This window comes from Mastigoproctus giganteus, chromosome 12, assembly GCF_048544385.1.
Source record: "Mastigoproctus giganteus isolate SK-2022 chromosome 12, ASM4854438v1, whole genome shotgun sequence".
In the NCBI taxonomy this organism is placed as follows: domain Eukaryota; kingdom Metazoa; phylum Arthropoda; class Arachnida; order Uropygi; family Thelyphonidae; genus Mastigoproctus; species Mastigoproctus giganteus.
The window spans coordinates 147,727,206-147,745,575 of NC_143586.1; the positions used below are offsets into that span (position 1 = coordinate 147,727,206).

The following is an 18,370-nucleotide window of genomic DNA, read 5'->3' on the forward strand; positions in this document are numbered from 1 at the left end:
CTGCACATAAATATTCAATTATACTATCCAGCCTGATGCCACATGGCACACTGATTCACAAAGGATGTATGCAGTGTTACTTTGAGCCACAAGTCTGTACTAGACATAGTACCCACGTAGCATTCAAATTTCAGGAATATTGGGTAGCACCTTGTGTATGTGTTTTTTTTTTTTTTTTTTTTTCAATCTTGGGTTACTCAAACGTCTCAAGGTTTGACTAACCTAAATGCTGAGGGAAGTTTTACATGACTTGAACAAGGGGACATAAATTTAAACTGTTAGTGTAGTTTAACTTCTGTTTCAAGGAAAATAATGGAGTCACTGGTTAAAGAAGCAATGCAGGATCATCTAGATAAGACTGCAGTTATAGTTCAGACACAGCATAGGTTTGTTAAGGGGAAATCTTATCTGACCAGTTTGATTGGATAGTAGGATGTGGTCACAAAGGAACTGGATGCAAAAAATAATAATGGGTGTTGGGCTCATTGTTGTTTTGTTTATTTATCAATGATATTGGTGAAGGTATATCAGGCAAAATGTAGACCTTTGCAAATGATACAAAGGTTGGTAATGACAGTACACTGCTGCAACAGGATCTAGAAAAGTTGGGCAGATGGGCTGAGAAGTGGCAACTGAAGTTTAACATTGCCAAATGCAAAGCACTGAATATGGGTAGCAGTAACCCCACAGTAATGTACCAGTTGTGCAGTACTACTCAGGGTAGTGAAGAATGAAAAAGACCTGGGGTAATTGTGTATTATATGAAGTTTTCAGATCAGTGCAGACAAGCTGCCAGAGCAGCTTATGGGGTCTTTTCAGTGATATACAGGAACTTTACTGGCAGGGATAAGGTGTTTATCCCTTTGTATAAGGCAATGGTCAGGCTGCACCTTGAGTACCACATACAGGTCTGGAGGCCTCATTTTAGGAAGGATGTAGAGCTTCTGGGACAAGTACAGAGAAGGGTAAGAGATTGGTGAGGTGAACAATGGGGTTCTCTTACTAAGAAAGGGTTTTATGTTCTGCAAATTGCAGTGGCTGGAGACTAGACACCTGTGAGGTGATCTGATTGAGGTGTTTAAGGCTCTGAATGGTTTGAGCAAGCTGAATGCTGCTGTGATTCTTGCTCAGATTATGAACATCGTGGAACATAAATTCTAATTGAGGAAAGATGGTTGCAGAATAATGTGCAGAAATTTGCCTTTAGCTAGCAAGTGGTTGATTGCTGGAACAAAGTTCCATCTATTAGTATAGAAGTTGATAGCTTAAATAAATTCAAGAACTGGACAAACTGTTGGAGTGAGTGGATAGGTGAAATCGGAATTTTTTTTTTTTTTTTTTTGCATTATATGCCACTACTATTGCTAATCTGAGAGGAGGTAATTTTAGACTAGGTGTCCAAAAATTTTCCTATAGTCATTGTGATTGATTGTTAGAATAAACTCCTGCCTACTCTTTGGAATTTGGGAAGATTATCTAAATTTAAGGAGGGATTGTATAAATCCTTGAAAGAAATATTAAAAAAAGTGAGAAAAGTGACACTGGTTACTTCATTTTATTTTTAATTTTTTATATTTTTTAGTTAATTTGTTATTTTTTAAAAAAAATTAATCTTATGCATTTTATTTATATTTTTAAAACATTAAATAAATATTTATTTATATAAATGTTTTAATTGTTTTCGGATCTTATATAGCTGGTGCTACATAGGATCCGAATTCATATAATAAATACACATATAGGATGTTTTATTTTCAAATATAGCAGTTGCAGGAGAGGGCCTTAAATTTTTTTAAGCAGTACTAACAGCCTTTGAATATGTTCTAAGGAGAATGTAAACAATATATATTGACTATCATTGATTTAGCATATTATTTAAGTGTGGTGTAGTAAATGTTTGGTTAAATTATATGAAAATTGTGGAACTGTCCCTTTTTTTTTTTTTTAATTATTTATTAGTATTCATTTCAGTGGAATTGAACTTCAGCTGTAAAACATCATGACATAAATTATATGTAATATTCAGTTGAGACTGAGGGCATCAATTTTGTGTTATCAATTAGTGTAGTAGTAATAGCACAGATATTTATTCCTTTCTCTGTCCACTTCTCTCACTACAGAAGGTTAGTTGCATACCACTTATTTCCAAAGTAATGTTTTTAACATGAGTAATTAACGGTTCCTTGATAGTGATGGCAAACACGTGGTAGATGACTTTCATCAACCGGTGAAATACCACCACTTTGGAGGCTCGAAGTGGTGAAACCCATGTTTAGTCTCTAGAGCAAAGTTTCCGGCATCCCCCTCCCCCCATACTTCTCTTCAACCCATGCACGCTACTAAGTACTATAGGTTTTGATACCTTCGTGTTTGGGGTTTTCATAAAAAAATATATATATATATATATTAAAATAGTTAAAAATCCTACCTTCATTTTTGTAGAGAAATCTAAATTCTTAGAGAACTAGATAAATAACAAGTATAAATGCAGTAAATATTTCTATTTTCTTGTTTATTGATGGTGACTTGGTTTTGTTTTGGTAAACAAATACATGTACCAATGTATTTGGCATTAAGCAGGAAACTGTTTTTCAACTGTTTTTGTTGTTGATTTAATAACTGAAAATCAAATATTTTCTTCTTTCAAAGAAAGTTGTAATGCATGTAAATTTTCAGTGTTACAACAGCATAGATTAATAGATGATACGTGGGTGAACTGTATGAAATTTATTATATATATATATATATATATATATTTATTATTAATTTTTTTTTTTTTTTTTTTGTAACCACATCAGTATAATAGTTCTGTGTTTAAATTATGTAGTAAGAGTTGCAAAAACTACTTCCTTCATCCAGTTATTGACAAAGCAGACTACATTCATGAATAAGCAATTAGTAATTGTTCTGAAATATTTAATTTGGAACTTTTTAAATTGGTTATTAATTTCAGGATAAAAATTAGCCCACTTTAATTTGTTTTCTTTTTAATATTATTGATGTTATTTAATATTACTGCTATGATGTGATGTGTGACCTTCAATCATTTGACATACTTCTATATTCTGACCATCCATTTTGTTATCTTACAAACTTTGAACTCAAAGCTGTTTGCAGTAGGTTAAACTTCATGTGATGTTTCGTTTTCTTTGTTTATATGAAAAGTTCGTCTAGACAGTACTGCAGTAGTCTTTGTGAAGGAACAGTTTTTGTTTATTTTTTTCAGGAGATAGGCAAGTCTCAGCATACCATTTTTAGGATGAAAACCAACTAGTCTATCATATCAAACAGCAAAATTGCAATTCTATTTGAATTAATGAGACTAATGCATTGTTCAATGTTTAATAGAATTCGTTAGTCTCATCAATAGTCTAGGGACTTGAAAGCTAGTCCCAGACTATTTCTCACTGTGGTAGGAGAGCAAGAATAACCTGATTAACTTCACAGCTGATGAAACAATTTCCTCCCCTTCCCCCATTAATGTTTTCCTTCAATAATGTGATCTGTAGAGAAAATCAGTGTGTTTGGAATAATCTTAGCTTGGTGTCCAAAATTTCACCCTTGAAGTTTTGTACTATCCCTGCTAAAACCTTTCATTGTTTTCATGTAGTTGTTCATAGTTTACCATCATGCAAGTAACAAATTATTGCTAAAAAAACTTTCACTAGCAATTTTACTAGTTTTTGACACTTGCTGTGAATTTGGCCTGGTAATTTCGCTTTTATTTTTATATTGCCAGATTTAGTGGAAGTTTTGTCATTGTTTGATTAAATGTTTCATCCTTTGCTAATGCCTTAATAGCAAATTAAATGTATGGTAATCGGTCATTAAGTTCTGTACTAAGTAGTTTGTGTTTTGCTTTGATTTAGTGTATTACTGTACGTGGTTTTATCTGTAATGAGTTTTATTCTTTTCTTTTTTTTATGCATCTAACATGTATGTGTAAAACACCTATTGTCTTCATGTCTGTCAGACCACACTAATAATTTGACTAGTAGTGAATGATGCATTTCATAAAATTTTATATATGGCTCTTTTAAAAGGATTTGTAGCACTATCCTAAATTTCATTAAAATAGGACAATATAACATTCGTCCACTTTTTTTTTTTTAATGAAAACCCCAAACACGAAAGGTATCAAAACCTATAGCACCTAGTACCATGCATGGGTTGAAGGAGAAGTATGGGGGGAGGAGGATGCCGGAAACTTTGCTCTAGAGACTAAACATGGGTTTCACCACTTCAAGCCTCCAATAAGCAAAGTGGTGGTATTTCACCGGTTGATGAAAGTCATCTACCACCTTACTATCCAGCAGTTGTTATTTTTTGGTCTGGCCATCCTCATAATAACTTGACCTCAAATGGATGAATTTTGTGATATTTTGTTCTTTTAAAAAATGCACAAGGCATAATACATTGAGTTAAGAGTTTATTATTTATATAATATCAGTGTAGATACACCATAGACAACTCTTAAGAAACTACGAAGTAGTTGTTGTTGTAGGCATCATTTGCTGTGTTTCTCATATTGTGCTCTTCCTTCACGACGAGTTGCCATGATATTGCACTACCTTGAATAAGAAACACTTCACTAATAGAGAAGACTATTGTTACTTATTCTCAGTGAGTACCACCACCCAGACAGCACCATTTCAAGGCTATTGGCCTATCATCAGTGGATGGGGCGGTACCTTGGTATTGCAAATATGATGACCCAGTTGTTAAGATAATCACACAATATGAGAGATGCCAAAAGGTGTATATAACAATATTTAAAAATAACTAAATGCACAAGGCATAATATGATGCCTACTACAACAACTACTTCGTAGTTTCTTAAGAGTTGTCTATGGTGTATCTACACTGATATTATATAGATAATAAATTTCATTCTTTTAGAATGATTTGACAAGTCTTTCCCAAATTTCATTAAAATTAGACCAAGAGAATTTTTTCATAGTTGTCACATAGGCAATCCATGTACTATATATTGTAGTTGGAGCATTGGATAGTATGTATTTTGCCATGCACTGATTGCAGGAATGAATAGTATGTATGCAGATATATAGAAACTAGATGTTTTCAGTTCACACATAAAAGTTGTTGCTTTTTTTTTTTTTTTTTTGCTATAAGTCATGCATTATTACCGTTTGTTAATGCTTAAGACGCTGCATACATTAATTAACCAGCCTTTCCTTGTGTGTGTTGTGATATAATTCTGAAGGAATCTTAGCAGCCATTTTATTTGATTAAAATAATTCTCTGTTTCTTTGTAAGTTATCTTCTCTGTTTTGATTAAATCATTTGGCATTTATGATATCAACCTACATTTTTCAGTTTTTGTTGGATTTCTTTTGTATCAAATTATTAAAAAAAAAAACGCTATTTTGCATTGAAACAACTTAATTTAGGATTTAGTTTACAGTTATAATGATAATTTTAACAGGTTGCTAAATGTAAAAGGCAATATTTCTTGTGCTTCATAATGAAATATTTTCTGATCCTTCTTTATAATGAAATATTATTCTTGTTTTTCATAATATAACAATGAAAAATTTATACTTTTATTTCGTATGATGTGATCAATACACGAAGGAACCAGTTTTTTCTTGCTTCCTTCGTGTATCGTGGCCGGGATATCCAACCAACCGGTTGGTTCGGCACGGCACCATCGTGATATCCAGCCCGAGGCGGGAATCGAACCCGCGACCTTTGGGTTGCCAGGCAGGCACTTTACCTACCTGGCTAGCCCGGTCGGCAAAAATTTATATGATAAAATCAAATAACTTGCATGATAGCAAGGTTATCTCTGACTCTAGAGAGTAGAGTAAACAGAAGTTTTAGTTTTGAAGTTGTGTATTGTTGTATATCCTGACGTTGCAAGTTGAGTTCCTAGTATTGTGATGACATGTAAAATGGACAAAAAAGCTCTTATGTTATATTGTATATTTCTGTTGGCTCTTTACCACTGCCAGTTTTTTTTTTTTTTTTCTTTCTTGCTTCTGTTTTTATTCCTTTTTTATATATGTCTTATATACAAGGTTTAATCAAAATGTATCAAATTTAATCAAAAAGTGTGTATGTTTCAAAAATTTAATTTTATTTGATGACAATGTCCTTGTATTTAATGATTGCAACCCCTCTCATCATTCAATGTAACTGTGTTATCACTTCTTGCTGATGTTTCCTGTACTGTTAGTCTAATGACTTTGGCAAAAGATGATAAGAAAAACAGCAAGAACTTCTTTTCTTATATAAGCTCTAGAAGGAAGGTGATGAATCAGATTTGTCCACTTGATATCGATGGTTCACTGTTGATAATTCTGCTCAGATAGCTTACAACCTGAATGAATATTTTGGATCTGTATGATGCAAACATGACCAATTCAGTAGTAGGGATGTGGACAGAAGCTTATTGAACTGTAACAGGGAGCTTAATGATTTTGTAATAACTGAGAGCAAAGTGGAAGAGAAATTGTTGAAGTTAAACATAAGAAAGGCACCTGTGGTGGACGGGATCTATCCAGTTATACTGAAGGAGACATCGAGGGAAGTAAGTAAACCCTTAGCCATAATTATGAGAGCATGCTTAGATTCAGGGGATGTCCCCCATGAACTGGAAATGTTCAAATGCATCCCCAATTCACAAAGGGGGATCAAAGGAAGACACTGGAAATTACAAACCTGTTAGTTTAACTTCTGTTCCACGGAAAATAATGGCATCACTGGTTAAAGAAGCATTGCAGGCAGGGCCGGCCCGAACAAAAGTGGGGCCTGGTGCAAAGTTAATTGCAATAATTAATTGCATTTTGATATTTATTACATTGCACAAATTGGTTTAGTAAGGATTACATGAAAATGATAAATAATTAAATTATTTTAATAAACTTAACATTTCAATCACAAAAAAAATCTTTAATAAATCAAATAAGAAAAATTGCTTCATATACTTATAAAATACAATTTGTTATGCGATTTAATCGAAGAAGGGCACAATATGTGATTTTTGTTTCATTTTCTTACATGTTTTATGGCAAATTCGTTGATAATATCATAATTTAGTTTTTTGGCTATTTCGGATTCGATAGATAAAGTGGCTAAGGAGGTAAATCGTTCTTGACTAATGTTAGATCTCAAGTAATTTTTTATTATTTTCAATCTTAAGAAAGATCTTTCTGCAGATGCGACGGTAATTGGTAAGGTTAATATAATTTTCAGAACAGTAACAAAATTTGGATACAATTCAAAAAAAATTTTTTTTTTTTTTAGTAAATATTGTAATATTGTGATCCTGGAAGGCAAAACTCGATGACAAATTTTGATTTCATTAAATAAATCAATGCAATCAATATCGTCTTGCAAGGTTGCATTTAAGTCTGCAACATTTAAGAAGATCGTTTTCAGTCAGTTTTTGAATATTATCCGAATTATATAAAAAACCATATGATGTCTCATGTTCGTGATAAATTTCAAATCTTTTCTTAAAAGATATAATCGCACTATCGATTATGACTAGAAAATATTGAATTCTGAAATATTCTTCGCCCGATGAAATAGGCTGATCGGTTCCTTCATAACAAAATTGCTTTGTTTTTCGTCCAGTTCTTTGATTCTTAAATTCAGATGTCACTTCTAATTCTTTTTTTCATTTCCTTCTATTTCTATTCTATTCTATTTCCTTTGCAGTTATTAAAGAAAATTTGAATCCCGATTCACGATACTGTTCAAAAAAATTTAAAAGCCCTTTTAAATGGGAATTTGCAGTACCGATATCTATATTTGAATTTTGAAATATCTTGCTCACAATATTTACTTCATTCAGTATGTCATACTAAATGATCAAACTTAATAAAAATTCAAATGAAGTAAGTTTATTTTCGATTGATTAGATTTCGGATTTCGTTTACATGTCACTTGTATGTTCATAAAGGTATTTCAAAGCTAGAGAAAATTGTGGTACTTCGTATCTCACAGATTTCTCACTTTCGAGGCGACATTCCCACCTCGTTGCTGACAGTGGTTTTGGAGTAAGATGTTTGACATGCTCTTTTAATATATCCTAGCGTATCACAGAACTTGCAAAAATATTATATATGCTTTGTAAAGTCCCAAAAAATGAATTTGCAAGAGAAGACAATTTTGAAATGTCTCCAAGAACTAAATTCAAATTATGGCTTCTGCAGGGCATATACTGTGCTTTGGAATTCTTTTGCAGGATAAGTGCTTTGATCAAACCAGCATTATTAACTTAATTTTCTCTGAAGAAAATTTAAGTGAACTTTTCGAATAATTTCGAATTCACTCGATCTCTCGAAGGTAGAAAGCTAAAAAGGGCCGAGAAAACCTAGTCGGTAGTATATATAGCCTTTAGAGTACGATAACTATGCCAATGCTGGCAACATATAATTGTACGTCTGAGCGACTTGTGAGGAGAGATATTTTAAATATATTTGAAAGAAAATATATTTTTCCGTGTTCTTTGGAGAATTCTTGGTGGGCTTTCAGATAATGTTAATAACATGATTATTGACATTTTATTTCTTATGTATATTAAAAATATGGCCATTTTATGGCGATGTTGCTAGATTTTGCGACAGTATTAAAACAAAAAAAAATGAAACCATTTTTATTTTGCAAAATCAGTCAGCGGCGCGGGGCCTTGTGCGTTCGCACCCCCCTCGGGCCGGCTCTGATTGCAGGATCATCTACACAAGACTGCAGTAATAATACAGTCACAGCATGGGTTTGTTAAGGGAAAGTCTTGTCTGACAAATTTGATTGAATACTATGATGTGGTTACAGAGAAACTGGATGCAAAAAATAATTTTGATATCGTATACTTGGATTTCAGGAATGCTTTTGATACTGTTGGACATGGAAGACTACTGTACAAATTGGAGTAGTATGGTATTAAGGGCAAGTTGCTACAATGGATAAAAGGGTGTATGAGTGGGAGAAGACAGTGGTAATCAATGTATGCTGCTCTTCATTAACTAATGTTATCAGTGGAGTCCCCCACAGTTCATTGTTAGGCTCACTGATATTTTGTATATTTATCAATTAGCATTAGCATTAGCATTAGTAGAGGCATTTGATGCAAGAAAGCAAGCTTATGCAGCATCAGCCAAAAAAAAAAAAAAAACCCCACTTCCACTTCACCCCTCTGTTCGTTCCAAATACCTGTCCAGCTGAGCCTTAAACTTATTTAGGCTATCAACCTCCACCACAAGGGATGGAAGTCTGTTCCACCAACCAACCACCCGCTGGCTAAAGGCAAATTTCCTCACGTCTATCCTACATCTGTCTTTCCTCAATTTGAATTTATGCCCTCTCAGGTGATTTTTCTGAGCTAGAGGAAGAATCCCATCAGCATTGAGCATGCTTAAAACCATTCAAGACTTTATACACCTCTATCAGATCACCTCGCTGGTGCCTAGTCTCCAGACACTGTAACTTGCAAAACTTAAGCCTTTCTTCGTAAGAGCACCCCTTTGTTCCATTCACTAATCTTGTTGCCCTTCTCTGTACTCGTTCCAGCAGCTCTACATCCTTCTTGAAATGAGGCCTCCAGACCTGTATACAGTACTCTAGGTGTGGCCTGACCATTGCCTTATACAATGGAATAATCACCTCCTTATCCCTGCTGGAAAAATTCCTGTATATCATTGACAATACTCCATGAGCTACTCTTGCAGCCCATCTGCACTGCTCAGAGAACTTCATATCTGCCTGCACAACCACTTCATATCTGCCTGCACAATGATTTTGATGAAGGTATATCAGGCTTATTATCCAAGTTTGCAGATGATAATAAGGTTTGCAGGGTTGTTAATGACAGTAATGCCAGTGTGGTACTGCAACAGGATCTAGAAAAGTTGGGCAGATGGGCTGAGAAGTGGCAACTGAAGTTTAGCATTGACAAATGCAAAGTACTGCATATGGGTGGAAATAACCCCAAAGAAACGTACCAGTTGTGTGGTACTACACTTTGAGTGGTAGAAAATGAAAAAGACCTGGAAAAAATTGTGCAGTCAGATATGAAGTTTTCTGAGCAGTGCAGACAGTCTACCAGAGCAGGTCATGGGGTGTTGTCAATGATATACAGGTATTTTGTAGTAGCGAAAAAGTGATTATCCCTTGTATAAAGCAATGGTGAGACCACACCTTGAGTACAGGTCTGGATGCCTCATTTTAGGAAGAATGTAGAGTTGCTTGAGTGGGCAGAGAGGAGGTTGGTGAGGGAAACGAAGGGTCCTCATACCAAGAAAGGCTTAAGTTCTGTAAATTGCAGCACCTGCAAAGTGAACGGATTGAGATGTATAATGCCTAGAATGGGTTGAGCAGGCTCAATTCTGATGGGATTCTTCCTCTTGCTAAGATTATGAACCTGAGAGGGCATAAATTCAAATTGAGGAAAGACTGTTGTAGAATAGATGTGTGGATGTTTGCCTTTAGCCAGTGGGTAGGTGGAACAAAGTTCCATCTGTCGTTGTGGAAGTCGATACCCGAAATAAATTCAAGGAGGAACTGGACAAACGTTTAGAGTGAATGGATGTGTGAAATGGGTTTTTTTTTTTTTTTTTTTGGCTGATGCTACATAAGCTTTCTTTCTTGCATCACATGCCTCTACTACTACTACTTCATCTGGCTTGTGGATGATAATCAGATCTAGAATATTCTTTCTCTAACATACTGATGCATATGAACTCTCTTGAGTTATCTAGTTGATTTAAAAATTTTGTGCCTCATGGTAAAGTTCTTTCCTACTTGTTTCAGTCAATGACATGTAGATTGAAATCACCCATAAAAAGACATTAGCCAAAGGCACATGATGCAAGAAAGCAAGCTTATCAGCCAAAAAAAAAAAAAAAAAAACACACATCCTCCTCATTTCATCCAACCACTAGCTCCAAATGTTTGTCTAGTTCTGCCTTGAATCTATTTAAGCTATCAACTTCTACGACAGATGGAAGTTTGTTCCAACAATCAACCACCCACTTGCTAAAGGCAAACTTCCGCACATATATCCAACAACTGTCTTTCCTCAATTTGAATTTATGCCCTCTCAGGTGATTATTCTGAGCAAGAGGAAGAATCCCATCAGCATTGAGCATGCTCCTTGTCGTGGAAGTTGATAGCCTAAATAAGTTTAAGGCTCAGCTGGACAGATATTTTGAACGAACAGAGGGGTGAAGTGGAAGTGGTGTTTTTTTTTTTTTTTTTTTTTGGCTGATGCTGCATAAGCTTGCTTTCTTGCATCAAATGCCTCTACTAATGCTAATGCTCAAACCGTTCAGGGCTTTATATATCTCAATTGATAATACATCTCAATTGAGTTTTTTCAATTGATATATTTCGTTTTTTCAATGATAAACAACTTTGTCATTGAAAAAATGAAAAAGTTAATTTTATAAAATTTAAATTTAAAGATCATAAAATAAGACTAAAAAATGAATTGCAAATGCTTAGAAAGATCATAAAATATAAACAGTAATAGTTAGTCCAATTTTAACATCAAATTCAAAAATTTCAGCCAAAATACGATAAAATAAAGTTACGGACAACAAATAACCTAAAAATAAGCAAGATAGACTTTGGTGGCTTTTAATTGAAACACTGTATAATCTGCTTATTAGGGTAAACACCTTGACTTCGTAGCTCACTTCATAATCATTGAATTTAAAATAAAAGAAACACAGTTAAATGGACAGGTGCCACCATGAAGGTAGCTCTGAATACCCATGCCCACCATCCAATTAGGAATAGGCTCTCAATAGTTGATATATCGTGTGTGTGTGTGTGTGTGTGTGTGTGTATTTTTTTTATTTATTATTATTATTTTTTTTTCATTTAAGTAGACATGGTATAAAATATCAGTTGCATATGTCAAAAGAAACCATCAGTGCATTTTCCAGAAGGAAAAGCTAGGCATATCTCCAATTTTAAAATGCAGTCTGGACAGATGATGGAAAAAGGGAAACCATATATCTGGCTGTAACTCTAGTCATAACTGATATTTGAGCATTTTGGATTTATTTTAATAGCTCCAAATATTAATTTACTTTAATAGCATCATACTCTTTTGCTACAAATTTATTCTTATTTTCCAAAAGATTAAAGTGAATACCCTCTATCCAGGTTAAATATGTCTATAAATATTACTAATTATTTTGTCCTTTAATCATTTTAAACATTGTTTAGTTATTTGTTGGATGTTTTTGTAGGCTCAATACTATGGACCAATCACTCTTGGAACTCCTCCACAAAGCTTCAAAGTTGTATTTGATACAGGATCATCAAATTTGTGGGTTCCTTCCAAAAACTGCAAGTGGACAAATATTGCATGCTGTAAGTTTTAATAAATTGCTCATTCACAAGAAGTATAGTTTACAGATAAAAGTGCAATTTAGTTACAAATACAGGAACTCTCGGACTTAAGTAATACTCGACTTACGCAAATTCAAATTTATGTAAGTTTTTGCTGGCCAGTGCAAACTTAAAAAAATCTTGGAAACTTATTTTGCATCCTGTAGGAATAAATGGAGATATTGTGAAAATATTGTAATGTGAACCCAATAACGCCTTTTTTTTTTTTTTTTTTTTTTTTTTGTTCCACCTTCACTGAAATCTTTAATCATAAAAAAAAATAAATAAATTTTCTCTTCATTCCTATTTAAATAAATTATAAAATAAATTTTCTGTTTATACTCTGGGACCACCAGTCAGAGGAGTTCACAAGATAGATAGAATACAAGAAACAGCACTGTATTCAGAAGTCACGGGCTTGAATCCCTGTCACTGAAGGCACATGTACTTATGCACCCGCGTGCCTGACCACTAGGCTATGGCGGCCTATTTACTTATTACAATGATGAAGGGAAAGCGACCAACAGAAAGTGCAAGTGCTGGCAGTTCTAAGAAACTAAACAAAACAATTGTTTTAGAAATGAAGATGATTAATTAAGAAGTATGAAGCAGGACAGTTTGTCATCTATTGCACTGAATTAGGTCTCACTGCTTCAACAGTGAATACTATTTTAAGGGACAGTATGCGTATAAAAGATGTTCAAGGATCAACGTATTTCTCACTGGGGCCAGTCCGCCCCAGCAGTGATCACAAAACAGCGTTCAAGTGCTATATCAAAGATGGAAAAGCTGTTAATAATATGAGTGGAAAATCAGATTCAGAAGCGAGTGCCCCTGAGTCCAATGGCCATTCAAGCAAAAGCAAGAAGTATTTATGAAGATATTAAGGATAAGTACGGCGAACCCCAAGCCAAGTTCGTGGCAAGCAGCGGGTGGTTAACATCGCACTGGTTTCCAAAACATTAAAATATGCAGTGAAGTCACTAATGCCGATTTTGCAGCTGCAGAGAAATTTTGTGATGTGTTGGAAAAAACTCCTAAATCTTCACAGCCCTCAACTTTCACAGCGGTGTGCTTATCAGCTGGAGAGTTAATTGTAGCAGTGATGTTCGAAAGGTAAAACTTGCTGAAGTTATGCCTGTTTCCCCTCTCTTTTTGTTATTTTATAATTTTGAAATTTTTGTAATTTTGTACGCTTTTGTAATTTTTCCTGTGCATGAGATAAAAAAAAAAAAAAAATTTATAATTCTATTTACATGTTCATTAAACATTTCTTTTTTGCTTCTATCAAATTCAGTGCACATAGTTCTAAGTGCGGAATTTCTCTAAATGCTTATTTAGGGAAATTCCGACTTACGTAGCGTTCAGCAGAAAGCAACCCTTACGTAAGTCGGAGTTCCTGTAGAACTAATCATTTTCCCTCACACTTTCGTATACAGTAGGAACTCACGAATCCAGCAACACTGGGACTTAACCCTTTCTGGTTTATGAAATTACTATATAAGTACAACTTGTATACTGGGAGTACAGTACACAGATCGACTACTGTAGAAAGATTATACAATGTTCCAGTGGAGCAATTCAGCAGTGTTGCCACTATGGCAATTATAGTATGTCTCACACATAGGGAAATTTTCTTGAAATCATATTTTGACACTGTTCCATGTGCAACAGTGTCATATTTTGACACTGTTGCACATGGAAGACTACTGTACAAATTGGAGCAGTATGGTATTACGGGTAAGTTACTACAATGGATAAAAGGGTGGTTGAGTGGGAGAAGACGGAGTGGTAATTAATGGATGCTGCTCTTTGTGGACTAATGTTATTAGTGGATTCCCCCATGTTTCTATGTTGTGCCCACTGTTGTTTTGTATATTTATCAATGATATTGATGAAGGTATATCAGGCTTAATGTCCAAGTTTGCAGATGATACAAAGGTTGGCAGGGTTGTTAATGACAGTAAAGACAGTATGCTACTGCAACAGGATCTAGAAAAGTTAGACAGATGGGCTGAGAAGTGGCAACTGAAGTTTAACATTGACAAATGCAAAGTACTGCATATGGGTAGCAGTAACCCAAGAGAAACATCTGGAAGTAATTGTGCAATCAGATATGAAGATTTCTGATAAATGCAGACAGGCTGCCAGAGCAGGTCTTGGGGTATTGTCAATAATATACAGGAATTTTGCTATTAGGAAAAAGGTGGTGATTATCCCTTTGTATAAGGCAGTGGTCAGGCGACACCTGGAGTACTGCATACAGGTCTGGAGGCATCATTTTGGAAGGATGTAGAGTTTCTTGAGTGTGTACAGAGTAGGACGACAAGATTGGTGAGGGGAACGAAGGGGTCCTCTTACCAAGAAAGGCTTAAGTTCTGCAAATTGCAGTGGCTGGAGACTAGGCACCTGTGAGGTGATCTGTTTGAGGTGTATAAGGCCTTGAATGGGTTGAGCATGCTGAATTCTGATGGGATTCTTCTGCTTACTCAGATTATAAACCTGAGGGGGCATAAATTAAAATTGAGAAAAGACAGTTGTAGAATAGACTTGTAGAAATTTGCCTTTAGTCAGCAGGTGATTAATTGTTGGAACAAACTTCCATCTGTTGTTGTGGAAGTTGATAGCTTAAATGAATTCAAGGAGGAGCTGGACAAACTTTTAGAAGGGATGGATGTGTGAAAAATGGTTTTTTTTTTTTTTTTTTTTGGGCTGATGTTACATAAGCTGATACTCTTGCTTTCTTGCATTCACATTCCTCCATTACTACTACTAAAAACTTAAATTGAAAGAGGGAGAAAAATTCTAAATAACCACTGTCATGGCAGAACACTGTTATAGTTTTTGAGTACTATCACAATAAAAGATTTTAATTTCCTGAAGCGGTATATTTTCCAGTGTCAGTCAACTATCAATGAACTATCCAGTCATGGCTAGCTATGGTGTGATTGGATATTTCACTGTTAATTAAACTCATACATGACCATATAAATTTTTAAAGGGAGCAATTCATGTTTATTTTTTCTTTTAACTAAAGAAGGCTTAGAATGTAAGCTTTGTGAAAACTTTCCTTTGGGCGCTACTTTGAAAGCCACAGGTAAGTAACTGACTGCTCAAAAATGATCATACTTGCAATTGAGAGATGAATTCATAATGAAGACAGCAATGTAATTTCAAGAATATCAATCTAAAACTGTTTGTTTGTCAAGTTTATATGATGTATAATTTGAATAACTGTAACTGTCAGTCAGTTAGGAGCAAACCAGTCAGAGCAGACACATAAATAGTTCATTTCTCATTGAAAATTCTCTACTTTTGAAAACTAGCAAAATTTCCAGTGGTCTCATGATTTGCAGTAGACAAATAAACAGAACCCAAGGTTCTGTTTATTTGTCTACTGCAAATTAGTTATATAACATATTAAATATAAATCAAAATTAATGCCAGTAGCATGGCAAAACTGTTGAGCGAAAAATAATAAATTAAACATAACAATCAATGAACAGGGAAGGAGAATAAAAGGTAAGACTAAAAATTATAGCAGAAAATCTCCAAATAAATTTAGAAAACCCAATTAAAATAAATCAATTTTAAAAATTTTTAGAGCCAATTACATAAGAATTTAGCAGCACCCCTCTCGTAAGGTGCCAGTTCCAAATTACGTGACATATCACAAATAGAGACTAAACTAACTACAATAAAATGAAATAAAACCAAAATAACAAAAATAGACTGACCATTATGCCTCCATGCCTTTTGGTTTGCTCGCTACATGGTCGGTAATGTCTTCACACCTTTAAAGCATAGAGGCTTCTGGGCTTTCCCAATGATTAAAAGAGGAAGCTTCTCTGTGCTAGACAAGTTTGCTACTAGGAGAATGGTAATCTGTTGTTTGGCCTTTTTTCCGCCACTAAATTCCTTGCCTTTAAATATGAGTGTTTTATCCGGTAGCAATTTAAAAAAAAAAAGAGTCCAGTTTCATCAGCATTGAAGATGCCATTATGGTTGTATGTCAGCAAAACATTTTTTAAACGATTTTCCTTCCATTCCTTTGTAGCGTCAATATTCATGGTTGCACTGTTGCCACACACTTTTTTGAAACACAAGCCGCGACGAGTCTTAAATTTCTGTAACCATCCGTCTGAACTTTTAAATTTTTCAATATACATTCGATGCGCAAATGAGTCAGCCTTAGCTTTTAAAACATTATCATCTACAGGAACGTTTGTTGCACGCATCATTAGCCATTCCAAGAGTACCCTTTCCAGATACGAATACTTCGTCTTTCGTGCTCGAATCCTACCTGATGCAGCAGATTTTTCTAAACTTACAATCTTTTTTTTTCTAGTTGGTGAATAGAGTACTCTTAGCAATGCCGAACTGTTTGGCGATGTCAGCCTTAGAATGCACACCATTATCTACAGCTTGCAAAATCCAAATTTTATTTGCAATTGGCAAAGCTATCCACTTTCTTTGAGCTATACCAATAAACATACACCTCTAACTAATGAAATTAACTTCTAGCCAATGTTCATTTCATTACTGCATTGCGAAAAGAGCATGGGAAATTGTAACAAATAATTTCTCACCATTAGGCTGCAAGCTCATCAATTACTTCAATATATTTGAAGCATTCTGTCATTTTAAATGCAAATATTGTAATAAAAAAGTAAAAATCCAGATTAAGAAGTAGAAATTTACGGTTGTTATAGAGAAATCCTTTTATTTTCAGTGTTGTTATAGTGAATATGTAAAATAGCATTAGGTTAATGAGGAATTGGCCAGAATAAACCACATTACAATGTGTTGGGACATTAAAAAGAGAATCATTATAAAGAGCTTAGACTATAATTGTATTGCTATTGCATTAGTTACCCTGTATAATCATGAATGTAAATTAGAGGGATTTTTTAAAAAGAGTTGTGGCTCTTCACAGTTTATTTTTCAGCAGTGACAAAACTGTAAAATCAGTTTAGCAATAATTTTTTTAGGTATGACAAATAAGTTTATTTGACCCATCTTTATCTCCAAGATATGCAAATCCTGGAAGTGGTCATAATAATTATTTATCTTCATTCATTGTTTGAATAGTTATTGATCTTATGGGGAAGAAAGGCTTCAATGAAATCATTGTGCAAGTAAATACAGCTAAATATTTTGTTATTATAATTAGTTATGCACCTTCCTTTTCATTGCTGATCAGTTTTCATTAATAATTAGATTTGTCAGGAAAATCGTAAAGGTTTTTTTTTAGTTTCTACCAATGCACAGGATTTTTCTAAGCATTTGACAACGATAATGGTTGAAATGCCTTCAGGATTAGGTATTTGGAATTATGTTGGGCAGTCCTACAACCCTGTAGGCAACATAGTACAAAAGTATATATTGATATGCAAGTCAGAATGAAATACTTAAATCCTCTGGCTAAATTTGTATATTGTGCTGCTCATGCCTGCAGTTAGTGGATGAACGCTGAGCAGTTCATATGCTATTCCCTGAATTCATCAAAGTAATTCAGGGAGTAGCATGTGAATGGCTGCGTAATTGAAATAAGTATGCCTTTTGCTAACTAAATAATACAAAAATATTATAAGAAATCACATTTAAATATATATACATATCTTTTTTTTTTTTTTTTTTTTTTTTTTTTCTTCAATATATATATATTTATATATGAATAATGGCTTTAAAAATTAGAATGAAATGAAAAATAAAATAAATAAATATAAAGCTATCATTAGAGGCAGCAAAATGCACATCCTCCACATCATGCCCAGTACATAACCGATAATTAATATTAAAAATTAAATATGCCAGTAGCATGGCAAAACCGTAGAGCAAAAAATTAACATAAAAATTTAATCAACAGGGAGGGGGAAAAAAGGTAACAAGACTGAAACTGTAGCCGAAAGTCTCCAAATAATTTAGAAGTTCAATTAATATTAAATCCATTTTAAATTTAAAATATAAAGCCAATTATATAATAATTTAGTGCCCCCCCTTG

General features: G+C 34.1%; 1 protein-coding gene across 1 annotated transcript in view; it reads left to right on the forward strand.

The window, feature by feature from the left end:
* Nucleotides 1-18,370, forward strand: part of LOC150077500 (lysosomal aspartic protease-like) — a 137,783-nt gene that overhangs the window by 75,602 nt on the left and 43,811 nt on the right. The window contains exon 3 of the mRNA XM_090386387.1: nucleotides 12,225-12,348. Within this exon, the coding sequence (XP_090242513.1) occupies nucleotides 12,225-12,348 (124 nt within the window). The remainder of the gene's footprint in view (nucleotides 1-12,224; nucleotides 12,349-18,370) is intronic.